Here is a 16,138-nt window from a genome sequence, read left to right on the forward strand (position 1 = left end):
TGCATCAATGCTGGACATTGACGATTTCCTGTGACAAAATCAATGAGGTCGTAACCTATGAGCAGTGCTTCAAATTAAGCTCTCCCATTGAGGGAATGTGGCAGGGGTAAGCTTTTCATTAATGGTGGTGGTTGGGTTGATGGTGATGATTTGTGATTCGAAAGCAGAGGATTGTGTAGGAGTAACAGCCATGATCAGAAAAAAAGAATCTCATTAGAGGGTTGGTTCTTCTGATACCATATAGAAGAAAACACTGCTCTAAATTTTGATTTTTGAACACATTGTATTGCTAGTAACATTCTGTTTAAATACAAGTTCTAATGAGCTATCTATGGAAAATATATAACGTAAAGCTATCTATGGAAATATACAGCATAAAGTCATTTACACAGAAAATCAAAAGCTGTCAGCATTTACATTCCTTGATTTACTGCTGGACGGATTTGTTACTGATTTGTTGCTTCGGTTGGGATATCTTCAACATCTTCCTTAATAGTACTTACGGTTGACTCTAATTCACCCCTCTATGTACATCCTTTGGACACACTAGGTTCTATATTAGTATCTAAGCAACTTGTAGGCACCGAAAATTATGGAATCTGGAGCCGAGCAATGACTATTTCATTGTGTGCCAAAAATAAGCTAGGTTTTGTTGATGGATCCTATATGAAGTCTTCGGTACATGCTCGTTTAGTTCCAAAGTGGGATAGATGTAATTCTCTGGTTCTTGCATGGATCTTCAATTCTGTTTCAAAAGAAATTTTTAATGGAATAGTCTATTTGAAAAATGCATCACATGTCTGGCAAGATTTGAAAGAACAGTATCATAAGGTTAGTGTCACTAGAGTGTTTGGGATTCATCGTGAAATTATCAATTTGACACAAGGTAGTAACATAATGGCGATATACTACAATAAGCTTAAATCACTTTGGGATGAGCTGGATTCTTTGGTTAGCCTACTGACTGCAGACAATATTTCTGCAAATGCGTATCTTGAACACCTCAATCAACAAAAACTACTATAGTTCTTGATTGGTTTAAACGACTCATATTTGATGATAAGTCAGATTTTGTTGATGAATCATTTGCCAACTGTAAAGCAAGCTTATTCGATAATTAATCAAGATGAGAGCCAAAGGATTTTGACTGGAATGAATGTTAATTCGGAGGTGACCACAGCTCTTTATGCTCAGAACAAAAATAATAAAAATCAAAATCAGGGGCAGAGATACAAAGGGAAGAAACCATCTGTTGAATGTGACTACTGTCACTTACCTAGGCGTAAAAGAGATAATTGCTATAAATTGAATGGCTATCCAATGGATTACCAATTCACACGAGGGAAAACAAATTCCAAAACAAGGGCTTCAGCTAATCAGGCACAAATTCATAACACAGTCAGAAGTTCAACCTCGAATGTTGCAGATGCTAGCAATGTTGATTCACAAGTTGGACCAGTGTTGACTTCAGAACAATACCAACAAATTCTTCAGCTATTGGGCAAAGAAAATAGTTCCCCAGCCGCCAATTTGGCAGGCACTTACACTGCTTTACTATCTTGCTTGGATGATAATAGTTGGATCATAGATACAGGGGCCACAAATCATATGACTTCTAATTATGCACTCTTAAAATCTCTCATCACCATAGAGCCTTCATCCAAATATCTTGTAGGATTATCAAATGGCACTAAAACACATATTCGACATATAGGTTCAATTGATCTGGATAATGGTGTTTATCTTTCTAAAGTTTTACATGTACCAAAGTTTAAACACAACTTATTTTCTATCTCAAAATTCACTGCCTCTAACAATTGCTTTATTACTTTCTATCCTGATTTTTGTCTCATTCAGAATCTTTGCAATGACAAGTTGAATGGGATTGGTAGACATAGTCAAGGTCTATATTTTTTTTATTTAAATGCAAAATTTCATTCCATATTGTCAAGTGTCAAGTTGTTAAATAACACTGTTTGTAATGCATCCAATGTTACACATTCAAATAGTATTGTACCTTTCAATTTACAGTTGAATAAAACTCTGGTTTCTCCTGTTTCCTTCATGTCTGCAAGTTCATCTTCTAATCTTGAATTGTGGCATCAACGATTAGGACATGCACCTTATTCAGTTTTGCAATTTCTGCATCCTAAACTGAATATGTCTAATAACAATCCACCTTGTGTTGTCTATCCATTAGCTAAACAAACCAAGACTCCTTGTCCTCACAGCAGTTCCCAATCCCATAATGTTTTTTATCTTCTACATATGAATGTTTGGGGTCCATATCGGACACCAACTCATGGTAATGCTAGGTATTTCTTAATAATAGTAGATGACTATTCTAGGGTCACTTGGCTCTTCCTCATGCAATTCAAGTCTGATACTTTTACCACCATTGAACTGTTTCTCCAAATGGTACATACCCAATACCATTTTACTCCAAAATGTGTTAGGACAGATAATGGGCTTGAGTTTTACAATAAGGATCGTCGTGCTTTATTCACTAACAAAGGCATTTTATATCAAAACTCTTGTGCCTATTCCCCTCAACAGAATGGGGTTGTTGAGAGGAAACATAGGCACATTCTGTAGGTAGCTAGGGCCCTGAAATTCCAATATAATATTCCAAATTATCTATGGGGTTACTGTGTACAAACTGTTCTGTACCTAATAAACAGATATCCCACTCTTGTCCCTCATAACATATCACCTTCTGAAATTTTTTTTGGAAAACCTTCCTCTTTGGATCATCTAAAAGTCTTTGGTTTCTTGGCTTATGTTGCCATCCTTACTTCTAAAGACAAGTTATCCCCAAGGTTTGTTCCTTGTGTATTTTTGGGTTATTCCCTCACCCAAAAAGGCTATTTTCTTTATAATCTTTCTTCACGTTGTGTCACTGTTTCTTGAGATGTTTTATTCTATGAGTCTACATTTCCTTTTACATGGTCTAATTCATATTTCAAGTCAATCAATTTTTATTTAAAATTATCCAAACCATAGTTTCCACCCAATTTAATATTTTCTTCCAACAATATTTCAATAGATAAAATATTATAATCTTTTCTTTCACTTAAAAATGAACTAATATCCATCAATTTTTTTTCCCCTACAACACTAATATTAACTGTATATATTGTAAATATTGTAAAGTGGTTAGTTGCTGGTTAGTTAGTTGTCTAGTTAATTAGTTGGTTTATTGTAACTAGAGTTAACTGAGCAAGTTGCATATTTTACCACTGTAATATGTGAACAGAAAACGTGGAATAATAGAAGTAGTACAGATTTTCCCCAAATTTCTTCTTCTTCAGGGCATCTCCAACCCACACCAAAATGGTGTAAAAAACACCAAAATGGCGTGGGTCGGTGCTCCAACCCACGCCAAAGCGCCATGGTACTGTAGCAGCCAATAATTTTTTTTTTAAATTTTGCATTTTTTGCATTTTTTTTTTGTTTTGTTAAGTTAATTTGAATATTAAATTTTACACCAAAAATCACTCCAAATTTGATTATTTGTATTTAATTTAATTTGATTATTATTTATAATAATAAATTCATAATAATGATATAATTCAATAAATGATCAAAAATTAAAAATAGAACTTTATTCAATGCAAATATTAAACATTGTATCAGAGCACAAAATCTTCCGCTTTTAGATCGGAAATCAGATCAATCAAATACTCAATTTTTGCTCTTGCGAAGCTCAGAGTCATACTCGTTTTCATTTTGTGAAAGCTCATCGAAGATTTGAAGGTTTTTAATCTCCAGCTCAAGATTCTTGATCGCGAAGCTCAAAGTCATACTTGATTTCATTTTGTGAAAGCTCGTCGAAGATTTGAAGCTCTTTAATCCCCAACTCAAGATTCTTGACAATTGTATGGCGACTTCAAATGAAGAATCAGTAGTACCTACGGTTGACTCTAATTCGCCCCTCTATGTACATCCTTTAGACACACCAGGTTCTGTATTAGTATCTGAGCAACTTGTAGGCACCGAAAATTATGGAATCTGGAGCAGAGCAATGACTGTTTCGTTGTGCGCCAAAAATAAGCTAGGTTTTGTTCATGGATCCTATATGAGTCTTCGGTACATGCTCGTTTAGTTCCAAAGTGGGATAGATGTAATTCTCTGGTTCTTGCATGGATCTTCAATTCTGTTTCAAAAGAAATTTTTAATGGAATAGTCTATTTGACAAATGCATCACATGTCTGGCAAGATTTGAAAGAACAATATCATAAGGTTAGTGTCACTAGAGTGTTTGGGATTCATCGTGAAATTATCAATTTGACACAAGGTAGTAACATAGTGGCGATATACTACAATAAGCTTAAATCACTTTGGGATGAGCTGGATTCTTTGGTTAGGCTACTGGCTCCAGACAATATTTCTACAAAGGCGTATCTTGAACACCTCAATCAACAAAAACTACTATAATTCTTTATTGGTTTAAACGACTCATATTTGATGGTAAAAAGTCAGATTTTGTTGATGAATCCTCTGCCAACTGTAAAGCAAGCTTATTCGGTGGTTAATGAGGATAAGAGTCAAAGAATTTTGACTAGAATGAATGCTAATTCAGAGGTGACCACAGCTCTTTATGCTCAGAACAACAATAATAAAAATCAAAATCAGGGGCAGAGATACAAAGGGAAGGAACCATATGTCGAATGTGACTACTGTCACTTACCTGGGCGTAAAAGAGATAATTGCTATAAATTGAATGGTTATCCAATGGATTACCAATTCACACGAGGGAAAACAAATTCCAAAACAAGGGCTTCAGCTAATCAGGCACAAATTCATAACACAGTCCAGAGTTCAACCTCGAATGTTGCAGATGCTAGCAATGTTGATTCACAAGTTGGACCAGTGTTGACTTCAGAACAATACTAACAAATTCTTCAGCTATTGGGCAAGAAAATAGTTCTCCAGTCGCCAATTTGGCAGGCACTTACACTGCTTTACTATCTTGCTTGGATGATAATCGTTGGATCATAGATACAGGGGCCACAAATCATATGACTTCTAATTATGCACTCTTAAAATCTCTCATCACCATAGAGCCTTCATCCAAATATCTTGTAGGATTATCAAATGGCACTAAAACACATATTCGACATATAGGTTCAATTGATCTGGATAATGGTGTTTATCTTTCTAAAGTTTTACATGTACCAAAGTTTAAACACAACTTATTTTCTGTCTCAAAATTCACTGCCTCTAACAATTGCTTCATTACTTTCTATCCTGATTTTTGTCTCATTCAAAATCTTTGCAATGACAAGTTGAATGGGATTGGTAGACATAGTCAAGGTCTATATTTTTTTTATTTAAATGCAAAATTTCATTCCATATTGTCAAGTGTCAAGTTGTTAAATAACACTGTTTGTAATGCATCCAATGTTACACATTCAAATAGTATTGTACCTTTCAATTTACAGTTGAATAAAACTCTGGTTTCTCCTGTTTCCTTCATGTCTGCAAGTTCATCTTCTAATCTTGAATTGTGGCATCAACGATTAGGACATGCACCTTATTCAGTTTTGCAATTTCTACATCCTAAACTGAATATGTCTAATAACAATCCACCTTGTGTTGTCTATCCATTAGCTAAACAAACCAAGACTCCTTTTCCTCATAGCAGTTCCCAATCCCATAATGTTTTTGATCTTCTACATATGAATGTTTGGGGTCCATATCGGACACCAGCTCATGGTAATGCTAGGTATTTCTTAACAATAGTAGATGACTATTCTAGGGTCACTTGGCTCTTCCTCATGCAATTCAAGTCTGAAACTTTTACCACCATTAAACTGTTTCTCCAAATGGTACATACCCAATACCATTTTACTCCAAAATGTGTTAGGACAGATAATGGGCTTGAGTTTTACAATAAGGATTGTCATGCTTTATTCACTAACAAAGGCATTTTACATCAAAGCTCTTGTGCCTATTCCCCTCAACAGAATGGGGTTGTTGAGAGGAAACAGAGGCACATTCTGTAGGTAGCTAGGGCCCTAAAATTCCAATATAATATTCCAAATTATCTATGGGGTTACTGTGTACAAACTGTTGTGTACCTAATAAACAGATATCCCACTCTTGTCCCTCATAACATATCACCTTCTAAAAAAAAAATTGGAAAACCTCCCTCTTTAGATCATCTAAAAGTCTTTGGTTCCTTGGCTTATGTTGCCATCCTTACTTCTAAAGACAAGTTATCCCCAAGGCTTGTTCCGTGTGTATTTTTGGGTTATTCCCTCACCCAAAAAGGCTATTTTCTTTATAATCTTTCTTCACGTTGTGTCACTGTTTCTTGAGATGTTTTATTCTATGAGTCTACATTTCCTTTTACATGGTCTAATTCAACACAGTCTCATTTTCCTATTGAAACTACTTTTCTTGATTTGGAGTCAGATCAGTCTCGTGTAATTTCCCCTTCTCCTGCTATTATCCAGATCACGCACCTCCCTCATCACCTCCTGCTACTTTCGTTGATCAGCCTAAAACCATTGACTTACATTAGCCTATTCCTTCCCTACCTATTAGGCAATCCAGTTGAGTTACTAGACCTCCAATCTGGACTTCAGATTTTATTTGTCTTACCATTTCCAATCCTTCAACCAACCTCTCCAATTTTCCATATCCAATTTCCAAATTTATCTCCTATGCTCATATTTCCCTTACTTACCAAGCATATTTGTCCCATCAAACTCTGGTGGAACCTTCTAGTTTTTCTCAAGCCTCTCAAAATCCAAATTGGGTGGCTGCTATGCAGAAGGAAATCCAAGCCTTGGAACACAATCCCTATAAGTTGTAAGTGGGTATACAAGCCTAAATATAAAGCTGATGGTTCCTTGGGAAGGTATAAAGCAAGGTTGGTTGCTAAGGGATATACTCAACAAGTTGGCATCGATTATGATGAGATTTTTTCCCCTGTCATCAAAATGGTCACTGTTAGAACCATTTTGACATTAGTTTCATTCCATGATTGGCCTCTTTATCAACTAGATTTTGATAATGCTTTTTTGCATGGGGATTTACATGAGGAAATATACATGAGTTTGCCTCAAGGATTTGCAAAGCAGGGGGGCAGAACACTGTTTGTAGGCTTCACAAATCCCTCTGTGGATTGAAGCATGCTTCTAGAGCCTGGAATTATAAGCTAACACAAGCTCTTATTGCTGGAGGTTTTACTCAGTCAAAGGCAGATTATTCTTTGTTTATCAAGAGAGCAGATTCTGATATTGTCTTATTATTGGTATATGTTGATGACATAGTAATCACGGGAAATAATATTGATATGATTCATCAGACCAAATAGATGATGCAATCTAATTTTAAATTGAAGGATTTGGGAATGTTGAGATACTTCTTGGGGTTTGAGGTTGCTAGATCTTCTAAGGGTATCAACTTATGCTAAAGAAAGTATGCATTAGAGCTCATTTCTTAATTAGGTTTATCTGGTTCTAAACCCTCTTCAATTCCTATGGAATCTAATTTGAAGCTCACATCTGTTGCTTATGATGACATATTTCCCACTGGTAATGATCCTCCACTTCCTGACCCAAGTGTTTATCAGAGGTTAGTAGGGAAACTGTTGTATTTGTGCATGACACGACCTGATTTAATCTACTCTATAAACTTGTTAAGCCAATTCATGCATAAGCCTAAGGAATCTCATTTGCCAGGTGCACTTAATGTTGTTAAATATATTAAGTTAGCTCCAGGGTTGGGTTTGAATTTTCCAGCAGAAAACACTATGGAATTGTCAATCTATTGTGACTCTGATTGGGGTTCTTGTCTCATGACAAGAAAATCAATCACAGGATATTGTATATTTCTTAGTAAATCTTTGATTTCCTGGAAATCCAAAAGGCAAGCAACTATCTCAAAATCAGCTTCTGAAGCTAAGTATAGGGCAATGACTTCTATTGTATGTGAGATTATGTGGTTGGTGCAACTCCTTACAGAGCTTGGTTTTCCTAAGTTGGTTCCTATTCCTCTCCATTGTGATAACCAAGCTGCAAATCACATAGCGTCTAATCTCATGTTTCATGAGAGGACAAAACACATTGACATAGATTGTCACATTGTCAGGGAACAACTCAAAATTGGACTAATCAAGACAGCTTACATTCCTTCTTTGGAACAACCAGCCAATATACTAACTAAAGCTCTTGGCAGCAGTTTACATTGCAAAATGTTACACAAGTTGGGGGTTCTTGATCCCCTCCAACTTTGAGGGGGTATTAACTGTATGTATTGTAAATATTGTAAAGTGGTTAGGTGCTGGTTAGTTAGTTGATGGTTAGTTAGTTGTCCAGTTAATTAGTTGGTTTATTGAGTTAACTAAGCAAGTTGCATATTTTACCACTGTAGTATGTAAACAGAAAATGTGGAATAATAGAAGCAATACAAATTTTCCCCAAATTTCTTCTTCTTCAGTGCTCTCATTTTCTCCAACAACTAACATTTAATCCCCTTATACACAATTTATGATTCAAAATTATACGAATAACTTGTTATCCTAAGTTGAATGTTCATAGACATAGAGTGAGTGGTTGTTTTACAATGGCTTCAATTTTTTTTGGTTTTTTGTTTTTTGGTAACTGGGGTGTTCGGGTCAGCTTGCGTGTACTTCAACTAATCTTCGAGGTCCATTAAACACCTTAAAAACCCAATGGGCTAGTTAAGTCACAAATGTGGTAGATAGCCATTTTCTAAGACTCGAATAACTCACCCAGAAGTCTTGCCATATGGCCACACACCAAGTGGTTAACAATGGATTCAATTGGTTTTGGTATTTCATAGGAAGGAATTAAAAAAGAGCAATGATATGCTTACAACTGAGTTATACAAATAGACAAAAAACAAAGAACATAGTAGTCATTTTACGTAAATTTTGTGTAATTTGTGTCTATTTGTATGACTCGGTTGTAAACAAAACATTATTGATTTTCAAGATTAATAATGCTTCTGGTTTCCCTAATATCCATTAGATATTTTGATCTAAAACACTATTGCTTTTTATAGAAAATGTCGTCTCCATTGTGAAAAAAAATCTTTGATTGAACTCATGCAAAATTATCACTTTCAAGAACTTGTAATCCAATCCAAATCCCAGAATAATTTCATATTTTAATCATGATTTAAAGAGCTTGTTCACGAGATGGAACCTACAACTACCCAAATTGTTTTAATTATTTTAATTTTTTTCTCAAATTATAATACAAAACAAAACAATNTGTCAGGGAACAACTCAAAATTGGACTAATCAAGACAGCTTACATTCCTTCTTTGGAACAACCAGCCGATATACTAACTAAAGCTCTTGGCAGCAGTTTACATTGCAAAATGTTACACAAGTTGGGGGTTCTTGATCCCCTCCAACTTTAGGGGGGGTATTAACTGTATATATTGTAAATATTGTAAAGTGGTTAGGTGATGGTTAGTTAGTTGATGGTTAGTTAGTTGTCCAGTTAATTAGTTGGTTTATTGAGTTAACTGAGCAAGTTGCATATTTTACCACTATAGTATGTAAACAGAAAATGTGGAATAATAGAAGCAATACAGATTTTCCCCAAATTTCTTCTTCTTCAGTGCTCTCACTTTCTCCAACAACTAACATTTAATCCCATTATACACAATTTATGATTCAAAATTATACGAATAACTTGTTATCCTAAGTTGAATGTTCATAGACATAGAGTGAGTGGTTGTTTTAAAATGGCTTCAAATTTTTTTGTTTTTTTGTTTTTTTTTTTGGTAACTGGGGTGTTCGGGCCAACTTGCGTGTACTTCAACTAATCTTCGAGGTCCATTAAACACCTTACAAACCCAATGGGCTAGTTAAGTCACAAATGTGGTAGATAGCCATTTTCTAAGACTCGAATAACTCACCCAGAAGTCTTGCCATCTGGCCACACACCAAGTGATTAACAATGGATTCAATTGGTTTTGGTATTTCATAGGAAGGAATTAAAAAAGAGCAATGATATGCTTACATCTGAATTATACAAATAAACAAATAACAAATAACATAGTAGTCATTTTACGTAAATTTTGTGTAATTTTTGTCTATTTGTATGACTCAGTTTTAAACAAAACATTATTGATTTTCAAGATTGATAATGCTTCTGGTTTCCCTAATATCCATTAGATATTTTGATCTAAAACACTATTGCTTTTTATAGAAAATGTCGTCTCCATTGTGAAAAAAAATCTTTGATTGAACTCATGCAAAATTATCACTTTCAAGAACTTGTAATCCAATCCAAATCCCACCATAATTTCATATTTTAATCATGATTTAAAGAGTTTGTTCACGAGATGGAACCCACAACTACCCAAATTGTTTTAATTATTTTAATTTTTTTCTCAAATTATAATACAAAACAAAACAATTTGGTGATGAATGAGAAGTGAATAATACTACAAAAAACATATCACGAGTCACTACAAAACAAATCCAACCCTCATGCATTCACCTCTTTCTTCTATAAAATCCACACCTTTTACTCAAACCCAACTGATCTCTCTTCCATTTTTATTCTTTTAATTAATTTCACCAACAATGTTTTCCACAAATCCTCAGTCCTTGAAGTTTGCTCTTCTTCTCTTCTCTTTCTCCTTCATTGCTTTCACCTTTTCTTCTGCCCCTGTCTTTGCCCTTAACATTGGTGTTCAAGCCATAGATGCAACTGTCTCTGTGGTCAGATTTAGATTCCTCTTTATTTTTCATCTTTATCTCATTCACCAAGAGTAATCTTCTTTGTGTTTTATGTTATCATTTGCAGAGTAAAGAGTGCAGCCGAAAATGCGAATCCGACTTCTGTTCAGGTATCATATTCAAAAACTGTTTTCCGGTCAGAAACTCAGATTTTACACTTCTGTAGATGGTATCTGAAAACCCTTTTTGGAAAGGGTGATTTTGAATTTTTTTTTTTTCTTTTTTTTTTTTTTTTACACAGTGCCTCCATTTCTGAGATATGGGAAGTATTGCGGGCTTCTATACAGTGGATGTCCTGGAGAGAAGCCCTGTGATGGTCTTGATGCTTGTTGTATGAAACATGACGCATGCGTTCAATCTAAGAATAGTAAGTTTATCCTTAAACTTTGTTTTATTGAAAGAAATATTAATCATAAAGTCATCTTCAACAATGGCCCCCTTTGAAATAATATATCATACTCTTATTGGTACTTCAGACGAAGGATAGATGGTACATTATAGACATTATGTGGTGCATAATGCAATTCAATTTCTTTTTTTACCTAAGTTGTACATTGACCCTTGAGACATTTTGGCTATGATCATGTGGGAGTACTGAGGGTATATATATGTCTTGTCACAAGACTAAATGGTGTGCTTGAGGTTGAGGACACTCTTCTTGGATTTATACAAATTTCCAAACTCTCATTCTGACCTGTGTGACCAAGATATTCATAGTTGAGTAAAACTACAGCAACACAGAGAAGATATAAATAATATATTGTATGTGTCGGTGGTTTGGTTCATAGGCATCTAGAAGCCCTTCAAAATATGCCCTTCTATAAACATATAGTCACCGTTGATGGTGCATGAATCAGAGTCATTTTCCATCTCTCATTATTTAATCATTTTCTTCCCCGGATGCCTTTGATCCTTGGGTAATTATTAATGTCAATTAATTAAATTTTGAGTTCATTATTAGATGAAAAAGCTTCCCCATTGTTAGAAGTTTGGTAGATTGTTATTACTCTCTTCCCTTAGGCTAACTTTTGAAAATGAGTTTTATTCAAGCTCGTTTATCATGATATCAAAGTCATATTTATTTAGGACAATGATGACCGTGCACACCGAGTGTAAGGGAAGATATTAAAAGTTTGATAAAATATTATAATGTATATAACATATATGGTTGGATTTCCTTCTTCTTTAAGCTTTTAGGAATGAATTCTACTTAAGCCGTTTATCACTCATATCATGTGATATTATGTGAGCCGATAAGATATACATTTATATAAAATTGGGATTTTGAATAAGACGATATTATTTATTTATTGTTAAATATTAAATTAGTTTGAGATTATGTTAAGTTTAAAGTGTTGTAAATGCAGATGATTATCTGAGTCAAGAATGCAGCCAAAACTTTATAAATTGCATGACAAATTTCCTGAAATCAGGAGGGCAAACATTCAAAGGAAACACATGCCAAGTTGATGATGTTATTGAAGTTATTTCTGTAGTCATGAAAGCTGCTTTACTTGCTGGAAGAGTTCTTCATAAACCATAATTTTTTTTTTTTTTTTTTTTAATCTCAAAATTGGCAAACCAGTTATGTATTATTGATTCACTTTAATGTTCTTTTAAGAAATTTCTTGCATTATTCTCATGTAATTGTTTTGACAAAATGAATGCAAAAAGTTGAATTTTTTATTTCCAAGATCTGAAAATGAAAGCCTAAATATGGCTTAGTTTATACATTACTTCCAAATTAATGCATTGAATCTCACAGCCATCCTATTTCACCAAACTCACATATAAAATTAAAAATATTATTGAAATATTGACAATGACTTGCACATGGGGTGCAAAAATTCAGTTGACTTCATATAATTAGGTTAAATATACAATCAACCAAAACTATGAAGAGGGTTTGCTTGGAGTAATATTAGACTTATAGATTACTTGACAAACTCTTTTCTACAAACTGATTAGTTTAATTGTCTTATCAACTCAACACATCATATATATGTTACTGAGAAAGAAGAAGATGGATTTAGATTCAAATACATGAGAACCATATGGGGAACAAGAATAATCTTTCTTGGATTACTTTTTTGAAAGAGGACACAAATTTCTTGAGTAAGAAAATATTAAAACCATTCTATCTAAAATACTCGTGCAGAAAGAACCGTAATGAAATGTACAGAAAAAATATCTTTTACCGAGAAGTAGAGAGTTTGAACTTTGAACAAAGAGTTTGATGGAAATATCTATTTGTGATGGAAATAGAAATAAAAAAGAGTAATGCTAGCCTTACTCACTCTTCCTACTCATTTCTCTTACTCACCTTTGTTAAAATGTTAGCCTTATCCACTTTTTCACTTTTTTAACAAAGGTGAGTAAAAGAAGTGAGTAGGGAGAGTGAGTAAAACTAGGATTATTCAATAAAAAATAGAAGTTTCCAACTCTTTGTCTACTTTGTACCCCAAATTTCAAGCTACATCACGAACAAGTAACTAAAACTTTGACCCAGCTATGCAAAATGGAGGAAATACATACTGCATCAATTATATTATTTTAACATGCAACTACACTGCAGATTTTTTTTTCAAGGTTTCAAACAGAATGTTTTCAAAATCAAGAGCAAAGCAACTATCGTCTGCAAGACACAAATATGTGATACACAGATTAGCTTGTTCACAAGACAAGCTGTGTGCTGTAAAGCTAGCAAAGCAACTTAAAAAGAGACTTGAAAAAAAAAGGGAAAATCTAAGATGTGTTGGATTATGAAATCACCCAGAAATTAAAGCTACAGAGTAAAAATGGAGTGACTGTGTGGAAGTTCAGATGAGAAACTAATGTTTGACTTGTGCTATAGATTAAGGAATATACTGCCAGTAAATAAGTCCGGACCAATCAAGAATCCCCAAGGAATTCCAAGAATTTTAGTTATACACACATTCCAACCCTCAACTCTCTTTTCTAGGTTCATCGATATTGAATCAATCGAACACACTTCTAACACTGGTTCTATTGAAAGACCCAGCGTTATAACACCAGATGGTCCAGATATTGATTTTTCATATATAAATTTAAGTAATATATTTCCTTCATAAAGGATTTTTACATAATACCTATGCTTTTGCACATTTTCATTAGTCCATGAACAGGGTCTACATAGATGCATGGATCCATACATCTTGATTGGAAAAGAATCAATAGAAAAATAAAGGATTGGAATTGATCGAAGCAAGAAACGAAACATGTCCAACTAAATATAACAGTTCCTGGTGCTATATCATCTATTGAACCACAATCACCTGGTTGTGGCACATAAATGAGGCTAACAGGAGCCATTGTTATTGTCAAAACAATCTATTCAAATCAAACAGATTGTTTTGATAAAAAAAGTCATGTCTGAACTCCAGTCTGAATTTACTCCACTCTTAGTATACTTTCATTTTGGTTTAGACGCTGTTCAACTATCACTTTCTAAGTTTTTATGATGAATTTCCAAACTTGTCTAGTATCCCTATACACAAACACAAGAGGAGAGAGAGGTAGCAGAATAGAGTATATATTTAATCACATTGGAATCTCATTCCAAAGCTTAAGCTGTAATAACACCAGTACCAGAGACATTCATCAACAGTAAATCTACTAGAAAGTGTAAACAAAGGCTTCGGTAATCTACATACTCCACACACATTTATTCATAATGAAAATAGAGGAAAAAGACATAAGATTATTACTCGAAGTTATAGTGCTTGTCCACAGCGACTGAAACATCCCAAGTGCAACTCATTCCTTTTGGGAACACAACCAAGTCACCAGCACCAATCTCAACAGCCTCATTTGAGCCATCAGGATAAACCTTAACTTTTCCCTCCAGCAGATAGCATGTCTCTTTCGCTGAGTAAGTCCAAGGGAATTTGCTTGGCGGACAACCCCACCTGCTCATTCACAACGGCATCAATCAAACATAATCGGCATGAATCGACGCAGTTGCATCAATATCATACATAAAAATTCCCATCAACTACTAATTACAGAACCATGAACAAAATGAGGATTAAACATGAACGCAAGCGAATTTTCTTTTAATCTAGAAGAACCCTCTTCTTGTCAATCATGAACAAGATGCAAAACCGACACTCAATCACACTCAGTCTCTCCTTTTTTCTCCTCAATACTGCAAAAGCAACCCATCAAGTACCTAAGATCAAACAATTGCAAGTCATGAGCTTTAAAAACCAAAGTTCAAGGTCAAATGAATTGATCAAAATTCCCATGTCTAAATTTTCATTTTCCAACTACCCTTTGCTCCAAGGAAGACAAACTCACAGGGAAAAAAAAAATAAGAAAGGGGCCATCTAGAGTTGTGAAGACTTCATAGACCCACAAAAATCTCAACACAAAATACATAACATTACTGAAACTTCACAAACAATAGATAATGAAAAACCTTAAACCAAACAAACAAACACAAAACCAAAATACAAAAGTAAACAAGATTCAATTTTTCTTTCCTTCCACTATCTTCTTGGCATAAAACAAAGCAACAAATCATGAAAGTTCAAATCTTTACCCAAGTCATGAACAGATATAAAATAAAAAAACAGAACTGGAGAGGCGAGTGAGTTACTTGGGCCATTTTTTGACACCGAGCTCAGTGAGTTTGGACTCAGGAGGGTTCCTCTCAATCTTCACACCCAGCTTCTCAATAGTCGTAGACATGGTCTCTGCTCTCACTCTCATTGACCTTGTAGTAGTTAAAGATAAAGAGGGGGTATGATTAAATTTTTTTTGAAGTTTAGAGGGTTGTTTTGAGAATAACAAACTAGTATTGATACTTGCACTTGCACATGCCATTGAAGGAGTTTTGGTATTGTTGTAGAACAAGATGATGTGTTTATTTATGTATTAAAATATGGTTCTTTTGTGCTTCTTATTATCTAATTACAAAAATATAATAAAATAAAATAAAATTTGTGGTGAAACTCCAAGGTGTGTTTTTATTATAAAATCTTAATAAACGTGAACCTTTCATTCCTCATCTATTTCTCGTCAATTCATTACTAAGTAATATTACACCTACATCATTTTCATACAATATTTCTCATATATTATTATGTAACAATATATAATTGGTTAATTTAAAATTAAAATTAAACTTTCACCCAATTATATTTTACCACATAATATTATACGATAATGATATATGTATAGTATTATTCTACTTTTAGAGGGTCATTCTATGATTTTGGGGTAACTCGTTTGGGCTCTTGAATCAATTTCTTTTTCTTTTAAATAGAGTGTTTATGCCCAGCTTGCATATACCTTGACTAATCTCTATAAATGATCTCATCGCCATAATCATTTAATTAAATCTTGAGAACCAGCTCTTTAATCAATTTCTTTTAGAGG

At 34.1% G+C, this 16,138-nt stretch overlaps 2 protein-coding genes across 3 annotated transcripts; one reads left to right on the plus strand and one right to left on the minus strand.

Annotated features, from left to right (window-relative positions):
• The first annotated feature begins 10,468 nt into the window (after nucleotides 1–10,468).
• Nucleotides 10,469–12,371, plus strand: LOC116145465 (phospholipase A2-alpha-like). 2 transcript variants are annotated; one of them, XM_031430919.1, is made up of 4 exons: nucleotides 10,469–10,717; nucleotides 10,803–10,845; nucleotides 10,977–11,102; nucleotides 12,169–12,371. In XM_031430919.1, the coding sequence occupies exons 1-4, from the start codon at nucleotides 10,580–10,582 to the stop codon at nucleotides 12,276–12,278; spliced, it is 417 nt and encodes a 138-aa protein (XP_031286779.1). In that variant the 5' UTR covers nucleotides 10,469–10,579; the 3' UTR covers nucleotides 12,279–12,371. The 2 variants fall into 2 exon arrangements, with proteins under 2 accessions (XP_031286779.1, XP_031286778.1); XM_031430918.1 differs by having other exon boundaries at nucleotides 10,477–10,717; nucleotides 12,103–12,371.
• Nucleotides 12,372–14,272: 1,901 nt separating this feature from the next.
• On the minus strand, nucleotides 14,273–15,574 carry LOC116145346. Its single transcript, XM_031430799.1, has 2 exons — nucleotides 15,357–15,574; nucleotides 14,273–14,664 (listed from the first exon to the last, which is right to left on the minus strand). Exons 1-2 carry the CDS (start codon nucleotides 15,467–15,469, stop codon nucleotides 14,460–14,462), a joined length of 318 nt encoding a protein of 105 aa, XP_031286659.1. The 5' UTR covers nucleotides 15,470–15,574; the 3' UTR covers nucleotides 14,273–14,459.
• Between the last annotated feature and the right edge of the window lie 564 nt (nucleotides 15,575–16,138).

This window comes from Pistacia vera, unplaced genomic scaffold (genome assembly GCF_008641045.1).
Source record: "Pistacia vera cultivar Batoury unplaced genomic scaffold, PisVer_v2 Contig461, whole genome shotgun sequence".
Lineage (NCBI taxonomy): Eukaryota > Viridiplantae > Streptophyta > Magnoliopsida > Sapindales > Anacardiaceae > Pistacia > Pistacia vera.

Bases quoted from the DNA above. Each gene is read 5' to 3' on its own strand.
- LOC116145465 (XM_031430918.1), top strand. From the start codon at position 10,580: ATGTTTTCCACAAATCCTCAGTCCTTGAAGTTTGCTCTTCTTCTCTTC. The intron at 10,718-10,802 runs GTCAGATTTAGA...TATCATTTGCAG, and splicing joins TAGATGCAACTGTCTCTGTG to AGTAAAGAGTGCAGCCGAAA. The intron at 11,103-12,102 runs GTAAGTTTATCC...TTGTAAATGCAG, and splicing joins ATGCGTTCAATCTAAGAATA to ATGATTATCTGAGTCAAGAA.
- LOC116145346 (XM_031430799.1), bottom strand. From the start codon at position 15,469: ATGAGAGTGAGAGCAGAGACCATGTCTACGACTATTGAGAAGCTGGGT. The intron at 14,665-15,356 runs GTAACTCACTCG...GTGAATGAGCAG, and splicing joins GGTGTCAAAAAATGGCCCAA to GTGGGGTTGTCCGCCAAGCA.